The sequence below is a fragment of the Marmota flaviventris genome, chromosome 1 (assembly GCF_047511675.1).
Source record: "Marmota flaviventris isolate mMarFla1 chromosome 1, mMarFla1.hap1, whole genome shotgun sequence".
NCBI lineage: Eukaryota > Metazoa > Chordata > Mammalia > Rodentia > Sciuridae > Marmota > Marmota flaviventris.
In genome coordinates this window covers 59,774,583-59,794,225 of record NC_092498.1, presented here as the reverse complement: position 1 = coordinate 59,794,225, position 19,643 = coordinate 59,774,583, and the positions used below count along the sequence as shown (strand labels likewise).

At 37.0% G+C, this 19,643-nt stretch overlaps 2 protein-coding genes across 7 annotated transcripts in view; one reads left to right on the top strand and one right to left on the bottom strand.

The window, feature by feature from the left end:
* The window catches only part of Ccdc146 (coiled-coil domain containing 146), a 131,419-nt gene extending 122,184 nt beyond the window's left edge, over positions 1-9,235 (bottom strand). The window contains exons 1-2 of one of the 4 annotated variants that reach the window (XM_071613372.1): positions 9,133-9,235; positions 3,774-3,899 (exon numbers count right to left, since the gene is read on the bottom strand). The gene's annotated coding sequence lies outside the window, so the exon portion shown is untranslated. Of the gene's footprint in view, positions 1-3,773; positions 3,900-8,887; positions 9,001-9,132 lie in introns of those variants that run through there. The other 3 variants (XM_071613368.1, XM_071613369.1, XM_071613366.1) reach the window with 3 other exon arrangements.
* Positions 9,134-19,643, top strand: part of Fam185a (family with sequence similarity 185 member A) — a 54,898-nt gene continuing 44,388 nt past the window's right edge. The window contains exons 1-3 of one of the 3 annotated variants that reach the window (XM_071613417.1): positions 9,134-9,971; positions 12,818-12,927; positions 15,186-15,278. In XM_071613417.1, coding sequence (XP_071469518.1) covers positions 9,527-9,971; positions 12,818-12,927; positions 15,186-15,278 — 648 coding nt within the window. In that variant the 5' untranslated portion in view covers positions 9,134-9,526. The remainder of the gene's footprint in view (positions 9,972-12,817; positions 12,928-15,185; positions 15,279-19,643) is intronic. The other 2 variants (XM_027926446.2, XM_071613419.1) reach the window with 2 other exon arrangements.

Below are 19,643 nucleotides of genomic sequence, written 5' to 3'. Positions count from 1 at the left end.
TTATAGTCAAATTCTACCTTCACAAATAACCTCTGGTAACCAATGATTTGTTTTTCATCTTTTTTGTTTTGCCTTTTCTAGAACATCAAGTGGCAAGACCAGATAAAGAAACTAGAATAAATAAACATGTCATTTAAAGTAAGAGAGAAAGTAGATTTGCAAAAGAACAAAATTAATTTTCTAAAAATGAAAATGCAGCCATTGGGATGATAACTCAGTGTAGGTATTAAATACTGTATTAGCAAACATTTGGAAAGAATTAGTGAATTAGAAAATAGATTTGAGGACATTATCCAGAAAATGAAGAAGCACATGTCATGTGAACACAGTTAAGGCACATGAATGATAGTAGAAAATTTTCCAATGTATATCTAAATAAGAACTCCAGAAGTAAAGACTGAAAAAAAGCGGGGAGAGGCTTTGACTTGGTAAAATGTTTTCAAGGTTTATCTATTTTGTTGTATGTACTGTCACTCTATTTTATTACTGAGTAGCATTCTATTATACAGATATATGTCAGTTTGTTTTTCCATTCATGTTTGAGGGACATTTGGGTTGTTTCAAGGTTTTTGACTATTGTGAATAAAGTCTGATAATTTAAGGTTAGTATCTGTTTTAGTCAGCTTTTTTGCTGCTGTGATTGAAAGACCCGACAAGAACAATTTTAAGGAGGAAAAGTTTATTTTGAGGCTCACAGTTTCAAAGGTCTCAGTCCATAGTAGGCTGGCTTCATTCCTTTGGGCTAGAGGTGTGGCAGAACATCATGGCAGAAGAGTGTGGCAGAGGGAAGTGGCTCACATGATGACCAGGAAGCAGAGAGAGAGACTCCACTCACCAGATATGAATATATACCCCAAAGGCATACCCCCAGTGACCCACATTTTCCAGCCACACCCTACTTGTTTTCAGTTACCATCTAGTTAATCCCTGTAGGGGATTAATTCACTGCTTGGATTAAGGCTCTCCTAATCCAATCACTTCACTTCTAAATCTTTTTGCATTGTCTCAGACATGAGCTTTTGGGGAACAGTTCAAATCCAAACCATGTCTGTATCTGTTGATTGTCTTTTTCCTTGAGAATTGGTCAGGCTGAAACCAATACCCAGGAAGTGTTCTGAGACCTTGGTGGTGTTTTTATTGTAGCTCATTTCTCAAAGCATTAACTGCTTCTTTGGCACATTCCATGTTTCTGCAGGAGTGGAGTTGACCTTGTTGAAAGGAAAGTGACCACAACACTCGGAGCAACCAAAAGATCTTTATTGCAGCAGTGCAACAAAGAGAAAGAAAAGAAGGAAAGAGAGAGAGAAAAAAGAGAAGAGATGAACAGGGAGAGAGCAAGAGCAAGAGAGAGACAGAGAGCGCGCGTAAGAAAGATAAAGAGCAAAAGAGAGAGAGCAAGAGAGAGAGCAAGAGAGAAAGAGCAAGAGAGAGAGCAAGAGAGAGAGAGCAAGAGTGAAAGAGCAAGAGAGAAAGAGCAAGAGAGAGAGGGAGAGAGAGGGGGGCCTGGCAGGAGGGAGTTTTTATAGCCCAAATCTAATGGGGCCTCTGGGTCTGCAAGCTGCCTTGTTGGCCCAAGGGGGGTTGAGTGCTCAGCCTTGAGCGGGACTTGACACAAACAGGTGATAAAGGACCAGATAGAGGGGGGTTTGAGTGTGTGGGCTATCTTGCAGCCAACATCTGTTCAGCCTGCCCTGCAGACAACACAGTTCAGCCTGTTCTGCACCCAACATTCCTCCCTTTTTGTTATGGGCACTGACAGGAGAAGAGAGGAGTGAGTGGGTAGAGGGATTCCTTCAGTACTTGCTACCTCAGAAAAGAGGCAATGTTTTGAGGAAAGACGGTTGTTTAGGTTTTTGATCTAGTGAGTGGAAAGGAGAAGTCAGTTCAGGTGGGGGAGACAGTGGAGGGGCTGGGGCAGAAGGTTGAGGGTGAGGACCTATTTGAGCCGGGCGATAGGGTGGAAATTCATCAGTAGGGTCAAAAGTAATGGATGAGCCCGGAGGAGGAGGAGATTGGGGATCAGTGGTTGTGGGTGTTGGTTTGCAAGCTAGAAGAATTTGCAGAGGTCTGCAAGAGGTGCAGAGAGCACAAGCAAGAAGAAAGCTTTGATATAGCAGCTTTTTACCCATTTTTTCGAATGCTCACAGTAATTGTAGAGATCCCTTAGAATGGAGGGATCCAGGGACCCAAAAGGGGGGCCATCTGCTTTGGTTGTCTAAGGGATAAGTGGGCCAGGCCTGGGTGCTATATTTGATCAATTTGGGGGGTTTGATGTCTGGTGTCAAGGAGAGGGTTTTGAGGTTATCCAAGAGGCATTGTAGGGGAGAGTCGACTGGCAGAGAGGACACATTACCCATGTCGCAAAGTAGTATAAGGAGGAGGGAAGGGGATGCAAACTTGGTATAGAGGAGAAGGAAGGAGACGCAACCGTAGTATAAGAGAGAAGGAGGAAACTGATTTATTGGCAAAAGGGGCGTCCCCGCTAGAGCCAAAAATCAGGAGTGCCTTAGTGGCAGGTTCGAGCTGCAGAGATTGGTCGTCACCGAATCCTGACAGTCGAAGCTCTCGTCCTGGACGGAGCTGGAGCCGTGGGAGACCTTGGCCAAGGCTTTTCTTTTCGGGACCCCTCCTGGAGAGGCCGGAGACTTGCAGAGCCGGAAAGAGGGGAAAGAGAGAGACAGGGGAAGAGGGAGGAAGGGGAGGGTAAGGTTCTCTCTAGCAGCCGAGTCTTGAAGGTGTGAGGACTAGGATTTTAGGAGAGCCACAGAGATGGTGAAGGTCTGGGTGGACTGTGATGTTCAGTTCTCTGTTATGTGTCCCTGGAGGTTACACATTCCTTTGAGGGAGACCTACAAAGCCTATGCTGGTAACTAACAGCTGGGAAGGGAAGGGAATAATTTTGAACCCAGGAGGAGTCTATTCTGCCCTAGGAAGGAGTCCCTGAGGGCCACTGTAGCCTTAAAGGCTGTGGTGGGGTGTTTTCCTCCCTACAGGTGGGCAAAGAGGTTTGCCGGACAATCAACGGCCAAATCCTCCTGACACCACCATTGGGTTTAGGACTCCAGGAAGGGGAAACTCACCAATCGAAGGTCGGTGGTGGATGGAGTTCTGGCAGTCGAGAAAATGGGTTTAGGCCTGGGTTCAGGCCATCTGGTGAGTGGCACTTCCGAAGGAAGAGGGACCCAAAAGTGGGTTTTAACCCTCTCCCGGGTTTCGGCACCAATGAAAGGAAAGTGACCACAACACTCGGAGCAACCAAAAGATCTTTATTGCAGCAGTGCAACAAAGAGAAAGAAAAGAAGGAAAGAGAGAGAGAAAAAAGAGAAGAGATGAACAGGGAGAGAGCAAGAGCAAGAGAGAGACAGAGAGCGCGCGTAAGAAAGATAAAGAGCAAAAGAGAGAGAGAGCAAGAGAGAAAGAGCAAGAGAGAGAGCAAGAGAGAGAGAGAGCAAGAGTGAAAGAGCAAGAGAGAAAGAGCAAGAGAGAGAGGGAGAGAGAGGGGGGCCTGGCAGGAGGGAGTTTTTATAGCCCAAATCTAATGGGGCCTCTGGGTCTGCAAGCTGCCTTGTTGGCCCAAGGGGGGGTTGAGTGCTCAGCCTTGAGCGGGACTTGACACAAACAGGTAATAAAGGACCAGATAGAGGGGGGTTTAAGTGCGTGGGCTATCTTGCAGCCAACATCTGTTCAGCCTGCCCTGCAGACAACACAGTTCAGCCTGTTCTGCACCCAACACTTGTTGCTTGTAAAGTGTCAAACATAGAATCAAGCCTTACCTTCTCCAGCTCCCTCCTGTGTTCCCCTACACTTTCATTTTCATGAATCCTCTTTATTAGGGCCAGAAAGACTGGGATTTCTTACAATTTTGCCTGATGCTGTCATTCAGTTCCACAGAATTGGGGCTGCCCATGAGATAAAGTAGCAAACAAACAAACAAACAAAAAAAAAAAAAAGAGAAGGACATGAGCATCCCCTCCCCATTCGCACTCTTTCCCAGATCCTCTATTTAAAGAGTCAGTGTTTTCCTATTGATAAATATACTCATGGCCTGTCAGCAGCAGTACAAATATGCTTGGAGCAGAGACAACAGAACAAAACAAACAGGAATTTCCCCACTCTGTGTTGTAGAAGCCCCTTCTACAGAGTTTTCAGTTCAGCCCATGTTGAAGTAAAAGCCAGCAGTTAAAGGAAGAAAAAAAAAATAAGGAAAAAAGAAACTCATTGGTCAAGTCTTAATTCTGTGGGTGTTTGGGCCAGAGATATTCTTTTTGCTATTCCTTATTCATATTTTATATGCATTCTTCTACATGAATGAATTGCTTTACATAAAAGATATGAAGCAAAAACAAAATAAATTAAAATTGAAAACCTGGCCCCATGACCACTAAAGTTGGTAAGGATCTAAACAAAGGACATTCAAAGTTGTTCTGGAGGAATGCTATCATAATCTGGAATTTAAAGGATTTTCACAAAGAGAATTCCCACTCAAGTGGAGCTAAGAATAAAAACATACAAGCCACTATAGAAAATAAGCCACCATAAGGAGTTTGCTTATGCAACAAAAGAGAAATAGTGACCCTGAAACAGATATAACAGAAAAATTTTAAATAAGTTTAAAATAGTTAAAGAGGAAAGGTGAGATAAAGAAACTACAATATATAAATAGGTCAGTTTAAAGTAAGAGAAAGTAGATTTGTTTAAAAAAAGTAAATTTTCTAAAAATGAAATATAGCCAATGGGATGATAATTCAGTGCAGGTATTAAACACTGGATTAGCAAAGATTAGGAAAGAATTAGTGAATTAGAATATAGATTTGAGGACATCATCCAGAAAATGAAAAAGCACGTGTCATTTGAACACAGTAAGGCACATGAATGATAGAAGGAACAATTCTAATATACATCCAAAAGTAAAGACTGGAAGAAGTGAGGAAAAACTGAAGATTTACAAATTGAAAACTTCAGGTAAAGAAAGCTGAATAAATAAAACTCATAATTTTACACTGATACCCAATCAGAAAAAGTCATTAAAAATTTTCTAATCAATATCTCAGGAATACCAAATAAAAAATTCTCACAAAAATTTAACAAGTTGAATATAGCAATTTTTATAGAAAGGAGAATATAAGATGACCAAATAAAATTAATGCAACAAACAAAAAGTGGTTCAATATTTGAAAAATCAATCATTTAATACACAATATCAATAATTTTAAAAAGAAAAACTATAGGACCATTTTAATAGAAGCAGAAAAAGCATTTGACAAAATGCAAAATGTTCATTCATGGTAGAAAGTCTGAGAAAATTAGGACTGAAACTTCCCTAACCTGATAAAGGACATCTGTTAAGTCTACAGGACACAGTTGTTGAAATACCAAATGTCTCCCCCATATGATTGCAAAGGAGACCATGATTTCTACTTTCACTGTTACAGTTCAGTATTGTAGTGGCAGTCTTAGCCAGTGTGATAGCACTAGAATTGAAATACAAGCCATACAGATTATAAAGGAAGAAATAAGAGTGTCTCTATTTATAGTTTCACATACAGATTTCAAAAGGGTCTATTATATATTCATTAAATGCTTCTCAGTACCATTACTTCAGGTTTTTGAGTATTGATATTTTATTAGAATAATAGAAAATCATAAGATAGATTTCTTTAAAGTAGTTTATAATTCAGAAAGTTTCTTATGACTTCCTTCACTTAAACAGAAATAATCTTTTCTTTTGTTTATATTTTTTTCTGAAAACTCTCTTATGCCCTCTGCTGTCCATTTTTTAACATAAATCAATAAAATTCATTTAGATGATAAAAAGTCTTTAATTGAGTCAGTCTTAGGGAACAATATATGCTGAGAAACATATTTATTTTTTTCCCTTATTGTAGTAAGCAACATATGACACAGCTATACCACTCCTTGGTATTTATTCTAAAGAGCAAAAGTCAGCATACTATAGAAATACAGGTATATCCATGTTTATAGCTGCACAACTCACAATAGTCAAACTATGGAACCTGCCTTGGTGTCCATCATTAGATGAATGAATAAAGAAAATGTAGTTTATATACAGAGTGGAGTTTTATTCAGCCATAAAGAAGAATAAAATTTATCATTTGCAGGAAAATAGATGGAACTTAAAAACATTATGTTAAGTGAAATAATCCAAACTCAGAAAGTCAAGGATGGTATGTTTTCTCTCATATGTGGAAGCCAGAGAGAAAAAAGGTTGGGGAAGAGAGGAACCTCATGAAAACAGAAGAGAGACCAGTAGAGTAGAGCAAGAGGAGCAAGGGAAGGGAGGAGGGGAGAAAATGGGGAGGTGCTGGGGAATGAAACTAAACAACTTACATTTTTCTATTGTGTACACATACAGATATGTAATAATGAATCTCACTATTATGTATAATTATAAAAAGAAAAAAGGAAAACTTTTTTCTTATTATGTTAAATATGTTCACTATTGATAACATGCAAAAAAATGTAATCACTCATAATCTCACTGCTTAGAGACAGCCACTATTATCAAGTGGTGTATATCCTCTTTCTGGAATTGTTTCTATATAATATAATTTTATATGAAATTCATTATTATTACAGAATTGGAATAATACTATATATACAATTTGGTATTTACTGTTTTTACTTAACATTTGTTATGGAATATTTCTCATACCATTTACTCAATTTCAAAATACAATTTTTAAATTGTTGCAAAATATTACAACTGTTTACTAATTTAGGTAATGCTCTCTTTTAGAGGGGTGTTCAAATTGATGTGACTCTTTCCTTTTCTAAGTAGCACTGTAAAACAAAATTCATTAACATTCCTTTTTCTAGGCTTACATTCCAAAAAGCACAATTTCTGGCCATAGATACACATATTTTTAAGGCTTTTCATGCTTATTGATGAAATTAAAAGTTTGTTTAATGCATATGAGAAGCATACGTTCATGACCATGGGAATGGCTTGTTTAAAACTGAAGAGATAAAAATATCTTGCAAGTAAACTACAAACAAGAATAAAACATTATATCTGATACTCTATTTATGAAGTGAATATTTTCTTCTTTTCTCAAAGGTGTCAGAAATTAGGACTTTTTTGGCAGAATGGTAAGAGGGGCAGAGCTTCTAACTGCTTAATCTTAATGTTTCTCAATCTGTTTCTTCAACTATAATGCAAAAAGAATAACAATTGTCCTCCAAAATAAAGAGTGTTTTGTGAGGCTACAGTGACAAGATGCAGGTGAACATGTTTTGAAAACTATAATGTCATACAGATGGAAAGTACATTCTTTATTAGTCACTCCTGACATACAGACAGATTTCATACTCATTAGGCTGTTTTACATAAATCTTAATATCAATAATTTTCCAAATTCACATAATCATGAAGTATTCTCTATTTTATTAACTTTATTTCAAAATAGTGAAATTACTTCATTACATAGACAATTATGGCTCAACTGCCAATTCCATTAACTTAGTTTGTCTCTAAAAAGGAAAAATAACCATATAAGTAATTACTTATTAAGGATTCATATTTCATCTAAAAATATCTAGCACTTCTGCAGCAAATTTGAGTGCATTCTCAACTTGTTTAATCCAATTCCTTTTTAAATTTTCTTTTGAAAAATTTGAAACTTGAAATCAATGGATTTGCCTGTTGGTTTTCATAAAAAGATACTTTGAAGATTAATCTGAATAATTATGACCAAATTATTCATTCTGTGGGCCTTTGCAGAACCTAAAAGCTAGCACCTATCATGAGTCTTCATTAAATGAACAATATGGAGGGAGGAAGGACTAAGGACAGAAGAAAAGGGAAACTTAAGAAAGCATTGAATTTTTAAAAAGGTGTTACCAGCAAAGAACCTGTAACTAGGACTCAGGAGAACTTTAATCCACTCTCTCTTTCCACTCTACCACCATAGCTCCCAAGAACTCTGGTCATTGCACTTGGGTAAGGGCTACAATTTTTGAAAGCATTCATTTTCAGCACTTGTGTTTCATTAAACTTTATTGTTTGTTGGTGTCTTGACTAAGGAATTTATGGGATGATTTGTAGAAGGAGAGAGGCAGAGAAAGAAGAGAGATCAGGCAGATAAAAAGGAAATAAGTCTCTCACCCCCCACCCTCTTTTTTTTTCTTTTTTCCTTCATAAAATAATAAAATAGAAAAGCAAGAGAGACCTTATAGAGTCATTTAGTACAATCCATCTTTACCTTAACATAGAAGAAACAGGACCATGTGATGCAGATAAACCAATGGCAGAACCAGGAAAATAATATGACCCCTAGATTTATGCTTTTTCCACCGAATCTGGTTGACCCTCTCCTTTTTAGTATTTTATTTTAGACCTCAAACTGAGGATCATTTATAATCCAAGAGAGCAATGCTGTTCTCAAAATAAGTTCTGATCTCTCAAAACTGTCTTGGTAAGTTAGAATCAATGTTGTCCCTAAAATAAAAATACAGAACCTTACATTGCAATTTGTAGACTGTGCACTATTACCATCCTTTATCTCATTTGATCCTCTGAAGTAAGGCAAGGAAGATATCATTGTCCTTATTTGAAAAGCGAGCATTTTATTTGAACCCCAAAGATATCCAATGATTGAAGTAAGGTCACTTACATCGGGGAGAGCCAGGACTCTAACGCTAGTCCTATACTCTCTTCGCCACAGAAGAAGGAGTTTCCTTAAAAGGCACCAATGTTACTCTATTTCTTGACACAGGATTCTCCATCCCAGGGGGACCCCGCGCCCCCCCCCCCCCCCCCCCCCGCCTCCACACACACAAACTAGTTTAGCGAAGCTTGGTTTAGCCACCCAGAAGGGACTTCTATTTTGCACCTAATTCTCGTCTTTTAGAAAGAGCAGTTTCTTACCCCTTCCCTTGGTCCTGATCCTTATATAGGCTCCTAGTTTTCTTTTGGGGGTTTGACCTCCTGGATCTCACTCCAAAGCTCCGCCCTCTCCTGATGAGAAGTCGCGTCCTTGGTCTCCAAGGTGACCACGCAGCTTTACCCTTACCCCTCCCACTCTTTCCATTGGCCAGCAGGATTCTCATGTAGATTTACCCCCCTCCCCCCGACCCCGCTCATCCCTCCAATGGCCAATGGGTTTGACTTACAGGCCGCGCGCCGTTCTCAGAAGAGGCCAACACTCCAGCACAGGACCCTTACTCTCCCACGCATTGCCTCCTGGGATATGTAATTTTTAAATCGCCAGAACGTCTTGACGTCTTGCTTTTTCAGAACTACCTATCCCGTTGGCCTTCGCGAAAGGGGCGGAAGTAAGCTAGGAGTGCGCCTCTGAAATTTGTATTTACAGCTTTCAAATTCCGGTTTACCATTGCCCTGCCGCTGAGATTTAAATAGCCTAGTTAAGTGAATGGGCTCGCTCTAGCTTCAGCAAATCCTCCTTTTTGACTAGTAGCAGCTCGGTGCTTAAGTCGATTGGCCCTGGCAAGGGACGCCGCGGGTGTGGTTGAGGTGTTCCTAGGGAGGGCGAGAGAGGGGCGAGTCATGTTCGCCTCCAGCTCTGGCTGGGGACTTGGCTGCCTCACGCTTGGTCAGCTCCGAGTGTGGGCCGGTGCTGGGCTCTGGACTCTAAGGGCCTGCCAGGCCAGGCCGTACTGCTCAGCTGGTGGCGAGCGGCGGCTGGGATCCGAACCAGAGGCCTCTCTGCCTGGCCCAGCGCTCCGGACTCTGAAGGAGTGGACGCTGCTGGTTAGCCCATTTGGTCGGCTGCGGGTGCGGCTCCCTTGCCACCTGTCTGTGAGGCCCCTGGACCCCCTCACCTACCCCGATGGCAACCGCCTGCTGGTCGCGGTGTGCGGCGTGGAGGGCGGATCACTGGGCCTGAATGACCTGCAGGTGAAGTACGACGAGGCCCTGCAGGAGGTGGCCATCGTGTCTGACACCGTGGACCCCCAGGCGTCGGTGGAGGTGAACGCACCCCTGAACTTTGGCAAGTGAATTTGGGCCCCAGAGCACAAACACAGTGACCTTCTTAAATTAGACCAAGTTAGGCGAACGTGCATTTGCCTCTTTGAACTTGACTTTCTAACCTAATTTACAGTTGGCCCCTTTTCTTCTGCACTACTGAGTTCTGAGAAGTATTTAAGAATTAGGTTCCTAATGAAGTAATAAATAAATAAATAGAATGCAAACATGTTTTGGAATAATCCCAAATAATATTTGTGGAGACCCATATGTTTTCGTTTGTCACATTGTCATTAACAAACTGTTTTACTTTTTGGGGGTTGAGGTTTATTGATAATCCACTCAATGGTATGGCAACCCATCTATCTTTCCCCTTGCTTTTCCTTCTCTCCTTGCGGTCCCCACACAACATCTTATCTATGGGCTGTTCCATACCTAACCTGGAGCAAGTATCTGGTTTCAGAGAGGCACCTAGCTTCTTACTGATGTCTCTGATTCTTTTTGGCCAAAGTTCTCCAGGAGTAGCAAGCTTTAAAGAAAAACACATAGTAAGATTGCCTGAGAAACTTCAGAAATAATGCCTGCATCATATATTTCCTAGGTGTTTGGGTTGTGTTATTTCTTAAATCAAGACACCAGGAAGGGCTCCACAGGCTCTCTTTCTTCCAGAGATTGAAGGATGATATTGATGGTGATCATAATAATAACAATCATCATTTCTAAAATAATCTTTTCTAATCCTCTTTGTAAAGTAGATGATGTTATTGTCACCATTCCAGATGAGGAAATTGAAATAAAGGGAGTATCATAAAGTAAATATTTATTGTGAAACATAAATCATAAGAAACATTTCATGGATTTGAGAAACTTACATTCTGGTTGGGGGGTTGGGGTGTATTTAAGAAATGTCTTCTTTCTCTTAGATATAAAGTGGTAGAGTTGGAATTTGAACTGACCAGAATCCACCCATCCACTTTGCTTCTGAATTTATTTTAACCAGCCTAGATGACTAAGAGACCCTCTAAAAATATCTGGAAGGTGCTGGGGGAGATTTGCCCATAGTACAAATAAGACTGAGTGTTTAAGTACAGCTAAGCAAAATTTATGGCAGCACAGATGAAAATAGATACTACCTTTGTTGATGATTCCAAACTTCATTATTTGTTGCTGACTCTTTGTAGTGTCAGAGCTCTGCTTTTAAGTTACTGTTTCCATATCTATTCCCCAGTTCCCTCAAATCTCTATAACTTGGTTTTCTTCATACTGTTCCTTTACTTTGTCTATTACCTATTTCAGTGAATGGATGAAAGCAGCACTACTATCACTGTCTAGCTTTAATTTCTCCACCTACCTATCAAATGCAGTGTATCTGTGTCAGTCATCTTTCTGTCACTGTAACAAAATAACTGAAAGAAAGAAAGGAGGAAAGATTTACTTTGGTAATGGTTTCAGAGATTTCAGTCCATGGTCAGTTGGCCCCATTGCTGTGGCCTTGTGGTGAGGCAGAACATTATGGCAGGGAAAGGCATGGTGGAAACCAAGCTGCTCACCTCATCATGGCCAGGAAGTACACACAGAAAGAAAAGGGTGGGGACAAGATAAACCCTTCACAGGCACACCCCCAGTGACCTTCTTCCTTCATCTAGGTACTACTCCTAGTTTTTCACTACCTACCAGTTACCACAAGCTGGGAGCCAATTCTTTAATACATAAGTCTTTGGGGGACATTTTAAATCCAAACCATAATATTATCTTTAGAATCTTTCTCTTCACTACATATTAACCTGTGCTGCCTCAGATCCAGGTATATGTTGTAACATTACTGGGAAATAAATTTTATAGTTATATTTGCATCCATGTTTATGTGTCATAAAATTATCTTTTTATATATTCTCACTTAATCTCAGCCAAAATATTGGTGTTATTTTAAGCCTTTACAGAGATTGCTCTGAAACTGTTTTGGTGCTATAACTATTGAAATTGTGGCATTAGCCCCCAATAGTTTGTGTTTGGAGAAAAACATAGTGTTTACTTCTACAGTCTACATTAAGGAAAATCATCAATATTTATGTAAATTAAGTATTAAACATCAGTGTTCTTAATTATTTTATTTTTATACAGAGATACCTAAGGTTATGCCTTAAATTGACAAAGATGGTACCTGTGATTCCTTATTTTCTAAACTTTCTTCACATAACACTCTTATTTATCCACAATCTTATAGTTTTAATACTGTTTAATTAAATTTTTCAAAGTGATTCTCATTTAAAAAAATTATTTCAAGTACTTTGTGATGTATCTTCATGGCAATATTCTCAGTTTTTAAGGCTTGAAAGGTTCGAGTTAGGATTTGAAACCTAAATCATAATCTTATGTACTAATTCATGCTGCTCCTGTAATTTGGGGGAGATGGTTAGAGAAGAATCTTTAAATCTTCCTGAATATAAGAGAGACTAGGCTGACTGACTTAACTGACTTATGATATTGACTCATTAACTCACTGTATTATTCATTCATATGTATATTGGGGGTATTTCTCAGGGCTAAGAGGCTTCTGTGATCTTCCATATGAAACATGAGTAACTACAAGAACTGCAGTCACTTGCCTCCTTTAATTCCCATCTGTGTTACTTCCTCTTTTTAGATGATAGAGGCCAACAGAAGAAATTATTTCTAAATACTGGCAGAAAGGTCATTACATTTGATCCTGTTACCACCTTTAGAGAGAGACTGTTAAAAAGATTCTGTCCCAGGATTTTGTAATATTCTGGACATAATTGAGACGCTGAATTTCTAGGGAGTGCTAAAATGCTTTGGAACCACTAAGACTAACTTGTTTTCTTCTTCTTTTTTTTTTTTTTTAACTTCTAGATTTGAATATCAAGTCATCAGGGTCTGGCTGTGTAAAAGTCCAAAATATTCAGTGTGATAATTGCAAAATTGAAACTGAACAGGGAACCAGCATCTTACAGTCTGTTAAGGTATAAGCATTTTCCTAGTTCTGTTTCAGTTAAAAAACAAATAAACCTTGAACTGTGAACTCTAGTATCAAACTAAAGAGATGATTCTTTTTTTCAGAATATTATAATTTATTCATCAGTCAGAAATTCTTTGCAAACATTATGCCTTGACAGCTGTTCTCTTTTGAAAGTACAGATGTTGTAGCAGCTTTGAAGGTTTTACCTCATATTTCTTTGAGATCTCATTTCAAAGCATACAGTGAAACTCAAGAGTATATATTCTTAGTATTCCGAGATCTTTATGAAGTTATTTAGTCTTCACAGTTGTTTTCTTCTGTTTATTAAAAAGTAAGGAATAGCCTTTTTATGCACTAGAAATGTGCTTGAAATATTAGGTTACTTTAATCATGTTTTTAATGTACCAGGTAGCTGTTTTACTTAGAGACTAATAACTATGTATGCAAAACAAATGATTCATCTTGTTTTATAATTAACATTTTTATATTTTATTTTCTTAAAATTAGATCAATCTTAACTGTAAATGATTTGCAATAAATCTCTGATACGTAACTTGTCATTATTCCTAGTAATGTTATATTCTAGCACTTGCATAATCAAAATGCAATACCTTTGCAAACTTTGATTGAAGGTAATTTTATTGACGTGAACTCAGTCATCTTTGCTTTACAATTATAAAACTTTTTCCTTTTTAGATCTAAAACAATTTTTAGGGTGATTAAGTTGATGAATTTTTATTTTTACATCAGTTTTTTATCCATCTTTATTTGCATATGAACTATTTTAAATAAATTTAGTTGTACAAACATAAAGAATTAAGAATATCTGCCAGATGTTGTGGTGCATGCCTATAGTCCCAGCAGCGCATGAGGCTGAGGCATTATAGCAGAACTGAAGGCATGTAGTAGTTCAGGGAAAGTAAATTACTCTAAAAAATAGACCGAACATCTATTAGCTCAGGTACAATTTTAATTTCTCACTTGTGCCCAAGTGTGCTGAGGTGGAGGGGCTCTCTTCCATTCAATGATTCTATTATCTTCTGGCTCCGCCATCTCTCTCTGAGGCTTGTAAACTGCACTCATCTGTTGGAAGAGGATGAGGACAGAGAAGGCACACCTATTCTTCTAAAAACACTGGCCTAGAAATGACACATAGCTTTTCTGCTTATATTCTGTTGGCAAAAACTTAGCAACACCTAAGAGGAAAGGGGAGCTGAAAAATGGTCTTATCATGGGTCCAGCAACACTGTTTTTACTTGGGGGGCAGGGGAGATTTGGGTAGACTAATGGTAGTGTTTGCCACAGTTGCCAAGTGTGAATCAAAGTACACACAATTTTTGTGTGCATGTGCATGAGAGAGAGAGAGAGAAAGAGAGAACTGGCTTGTGACTGTTTTATTTGTGCTTGGAGGCATTTTTCACTCGGTTTCAGTTTCTGCTGTGTGTTATTCTGTAAGGTTTAACAATAGCCTGTTACCATAGGTGTAATCTGCCCTTCTCCAGAGTATGGGCTTTGGAATCATATAGAGCTGGATTCTAATTTAAGTTAGATTTTGTCACCCTGATAAAGTTTATGTTTGTTTGTTTCCCAGCACTGGGGATCAAACACAGAGCCTTGTACATTCAGAGCCTTGCACATGCTAGGAAAGTGCTCTCCTCCTGAGCTACACCCCCAGGCCTTATTTTGGGACAGGGACTGGTTGAGTTGCCCAGGCTGGCCTTAAACTTGCAATCCTTCTGCCTCAGCCTCCCCAGTAGCTGAGGTGTGTACCACCATTCTTGTCTCATGCTTTCTGAGTTTTGATTTTCTTCCCCTATAGAATGGGAAAAATACCCATCTCTCTTATTGTGAGGATCAAATGATAAAGTTCATATAAAATAAGTAAAGTTGTTTGGAGTACTGAAAAACTGCCAAGTAAGTGATAACTATTAATAATAATGATGAATATTAACAATGATTAATGTGGTCATCTTCTTCAGTGGTGTTTTGCTTGCTGGTCACAGTGATCTTCAACTCCCAAACCCTTCTTCAGTGAGGCTACTGGAATATTTACATCTCTTCTTTTTCCCTATGAGTACAGGTGTTTAATCTCTTTAACAGCAGCTAACATTTTCTTCCAGTTGATATTATGATTCCAAACAATGAATTTCTATTTCATTTCTTGATTCTTTTGCTTCTTTATTATTAATAAAAAAGAAATGTTTCATTAGTGTAAGTCAAACATTCTTTTTCTGTATGTGTATTTTTATATTTATCTTTCAGGGTCAAAAACTACATGTTAAAACAAAAGGAGGCAGAGTGATCTCTCTGGGAACAGTTTATGGAAATATAGATATTCATGCATCAAATAAAAGTGTAAGATTGAAATTTTCTTTTTTTCACAATTGCAATATTGCTTCCAGTGAGCTCACAAAATGGGTAGCTTCTGTAGGATTTGTGCTGTGATATTGCGTTTTTAATACATTTTGTTTCAAATTCAAGTTTGGAATTGAGGTGATTAAATATTGTGCAATTTAAAATTTAGTTTGTGATTTAATACTTTTGACAGTTATTTAATTCCTTATTTGTAATCAGTAAAAACTTAAATACTTACACTTTAATTCTGAAGAGATTTTTAATTGATGATCATTGATTAAAATATTTCATACTATTAGTATCTGGATTGGGTTTTTCTTGTTTGCTTGTGTGTGGTACTTTCCAAGACCTGTTTACTTTGCCATTAGACCAACTGAAGGACAAGGTTTGAAACTCAATTTTCTTCATTATTTTCCACAAGGTGGCATCATTAGATAGCTTTACTGCCTTCCAAAAGTTTTTTTTTTTGTAGGAAGATTGTATTTTAAATTAATTTTCTTATTGTTTCCTGTGATTTAGTATTAAGAGCTCAGGTCTAATTTTGGAAGTATAAGTTGTCACCTTTTAAAAATATGACTAGCAATGTTTTAAATTTTTTTGAAAACCCTTGGTCTTGGGCTGGGATTGTGGCTTAGTGGTGGATCTTGCTTAGCACATGTGAGGCACTGGGTTTGATCCTCAGCACCACATAAAAATAAATAAATAGCTGAATGTTTTCTCTGAGATAAGGAGGCTGATTCATAGTGGGGTTGGGAGGGGGAGCACGGGAATATTAGAGGAACTCTAGATAGGACAAAGGGGAGGGAGAGGGAGTGGGCAAGGGGTATAAAAAAGATTGTGGAATGAGATGGACATCATTACCCAAAGCACATGTATGAAGACACGAATGTTGTGAATATACTTTGTATACAACCAGAGATATGAAAAATTGTGTTATATATGTGTAATAGGAATTGTAATGCATTCTATTGTCATATATAACAAATTAGAATAAAACATTTAAAAATAAATAAATAAATAAAACATTGGGCTAATGATGAGATGTTTAAAAAAAAAAAAAACAACAACCTTGGTCTCCTCTTGTTTCTGACTTTTACAATTTGCAATGATTTTTTGTTATAAATTTGCTAAATTTCATAGCCAGCTTTATTCTTCCATAGTTGGAGGGGAGTAATTGTGAGCATATCTTGTAGGGTAAGTGTTGCTGGTGTAATTAAACAAAGTGGAGTATGGGACTCTTTCTGTTGTTATTTTCAATCACCTTTCTCTTATGACTTGTGGGAGCCTGTTTAAATCCAAATATTTGAGTGTACCCAACTGCCTTTTAAATTAAACTAGGAAAGTTCTGAAAGACATTGTGGCCCTTGATGACAGCCCTTTTTAGATGGCATTTAGTCAGATTTCTGTGGTTTAGATATGAAAGAGGGAAATTGGACAACTTTGCAGCTCCTTCAAGTTCATTCCTTTAATTGATGGCTAATGTTACTTGAAATGATATTTGAGCTACCAGAATATTACATATTTATATTCAAATAAAAGTATCAATGTTTAAATCAGCTCTCATTTATTTGCTATTTTGAATAATTTGGCCATTCATTAGTTAGTTATTTGCTCCAACTTTCATGGTTTATTGAATATTTATTTATTCCTACTTCCTATTACACTATTTTGCTTCCTGCCTGATTGACTTTTGTAGACCCAAAGATTCAGTCTAGATTTTCTTCTATTTTTATTATATATAGTGTTAATTTATAAAGCATATTCCTAAGCCTGCAGTTTTTTAAAAAGAACATATAAAGTAAATAAGAAATTCATTAACTTTTAATATACAACTTTCATACATATGTGTCTTGGAAATTTGAAAGGCAGCATAGGGAATTGGTTAAGAGCACAAAATTGAGAACCAAATATTTGAATCCTGGTCCAGCCTCTGTATCCTTAGACAAGTTTCTAATGGATTTAATTCAGTGGGTTGTTATGAGGATTGAGCTAATCCAGGTAGAGTACTTAATGTCTAACACATAGCTAACTCTAACATAATGCTTGCCATGTTAGTGATAAAGATGAAGGAATTGCAAGAACGATTACTTGACCAGTCCTAGATCTATCACTTTATTTCTCTGAGCCTCCATTTTATTATTCAGAAAACAAGGATGGTAGTATTTGCTTTTCATACTCAATAAGATTGTGAAAGTTAAATGAGCTTTATAAACAGTAGCATCATTACATTGCCATGTTAAAATTATATCATTTATTTTAGTGTCCTAAATTTAGTTTTATAACAACTGAGAATATAAAAATCAATTTCAGCTGACTATTGGGTGAGTTGGTGACATAGTTGTCAGTTTCCTTTCTTTCTTAGTCTGAGCTACAAAGCCACAGTACTTCCTTATAATTTATTTGTAATAACTATATAGTATATATGTATACTATCTAAACTTAGGAAAAAATTTCCTTCTTATATAGAAAAGAAAATTAATTTATAACAATACCTTTGTCAGGAAGGCATTGGTTTTTGGATCTGCTGTTGATTCTGTTTTTAAATAGGTATTTTCAATAAAAAGCAAACTCAACAGTGTAGAAAACCTATTTGTGACACTTCTTTCCATTAACATTTCATGACTGTAAGTCAGAGCCTCAATATTTTACTGTAAATTGTGCTGTCCTAAATTTAATTGTTCTAGTTAGTGTCTGATATAGTGCATTATATATGGCCCTCTGAGAATTTTGAATTTCTTTGCAATTTTGTGGAATGCCTTGTTAATATTGTAAGGGGAGTTGTTATGGTTTCACTTGATTTCATAGGGCAGAATATTTTTTCTAGCTTCCTAGAAAGTATAATATTTAGTGTCTACTGAACAATATAAATCTTTGGCATTTTCCAGATACTTTCAAGAAGTCTTGAAAGCTTTATTTGGTTGTTGAGAAAGTCTAAATCATAAGTGTTCCTTTGCAAATTTAATTAAGTTTCAAATTTCTTTTCAATATTTATCTTTTGGTGTTTTCTAAAATGGCCTCATTATCTATAAAAAGCCAGACTTTTTGCCTGCTTTATGGAAATAATTGGAGAATTTTATTCATAAAGCAATTTTTCAAATAGAGCATTTGAGCATAAAGTACCTTTCATGAAGAGCCTTTAAAGGATAATATTTTTCAGGAGTTTTATACCTTTACTATAAGACCAAGGAAGTCAAAAATTTGTATTCTCACAAATTTGGTTATAGGTAAAATATCTATCTATCTTTGACAGACTTATTGAAATTAGATTTAAGGAAAAATTCCTCTCAATCCATAATTAAATAAAAAGAAACTGTAGTAGTTAAGAAGCAAGTAGGGCTATATTGTATACTTAATAACTGCCCTTTAAAAAAGAAAGTTATATATTTTAAATCCAGAAGAGAAAGTAATTCTAATTTATCTCCTGTAAGACCTCTACATACTTTTCTTTCTCTTTTTGCACTTTTACTTTTCTTCTTATTTTCCCAGAGGGCCATATTTAATGCACTGTATCAGATACTAACTAGAACAATTAAATTTAGGACAGCACAATTTACAGTAAAATTTCTCGAAACTCCATTTTTGTTAGATAACATTTTAAAGTCTTAATTTTGAAGGACTCATTTAGGATTGATGGCACTAATGCCTATGTATGGAAAACAGTGATGCTATTTCTTTCAACACCCCAGTGTATGGCTTGAAGTTGTCCCTGGACAAAACTGAGAAACCTTCCTGGTGATTCAGTTTTTATGTCAACAGTTTTACATTAACACTTACATTTGTTTAAAATACATAAAGATGATTTGGAATCCTTAACTGGATAGCTTCATTTTACGTTGTAAGCGATATTTGAGACACAAATACATACTGAATTTTGATAGGGAAATTTAAGGACAAATATATAATTTCTCCCATGTTGTACACTGGAAATGTAAAGTGGAAAAGTTGTAGAAATATTAGTGTATTCACTACATTAACACACTAAAGGAGAGAAATCGTGATAACTTTATAGAATCATGCTTAAATATGATTATAGTATATGCTAAAATTCAGACTCTGTTTATGATTTGATAAAAATATCTAAGAGACATCCATAACAAATGTGCTCAATGCTGAAATGCTATAAGCTTTTACTCTGAGAACAAGAATAAGATAAAGGTGGCTGCTTACATCTTTTAGCTGTAGAAGTGGAGACCAGAGCCAGGTGGTAAGGCAAGAAAAAGAGTGAAAAAGCAGGGGGAAAAGTATTAATATAAGGATTGGAAATGAAGCTATTACTTGTAGATAACCTAATTATGCATCTAGAAGTTTTTTAAAAATATGTTTTAGTTGTCAATGGCCTTTATTTTATTTTTTTTATATGTGGTG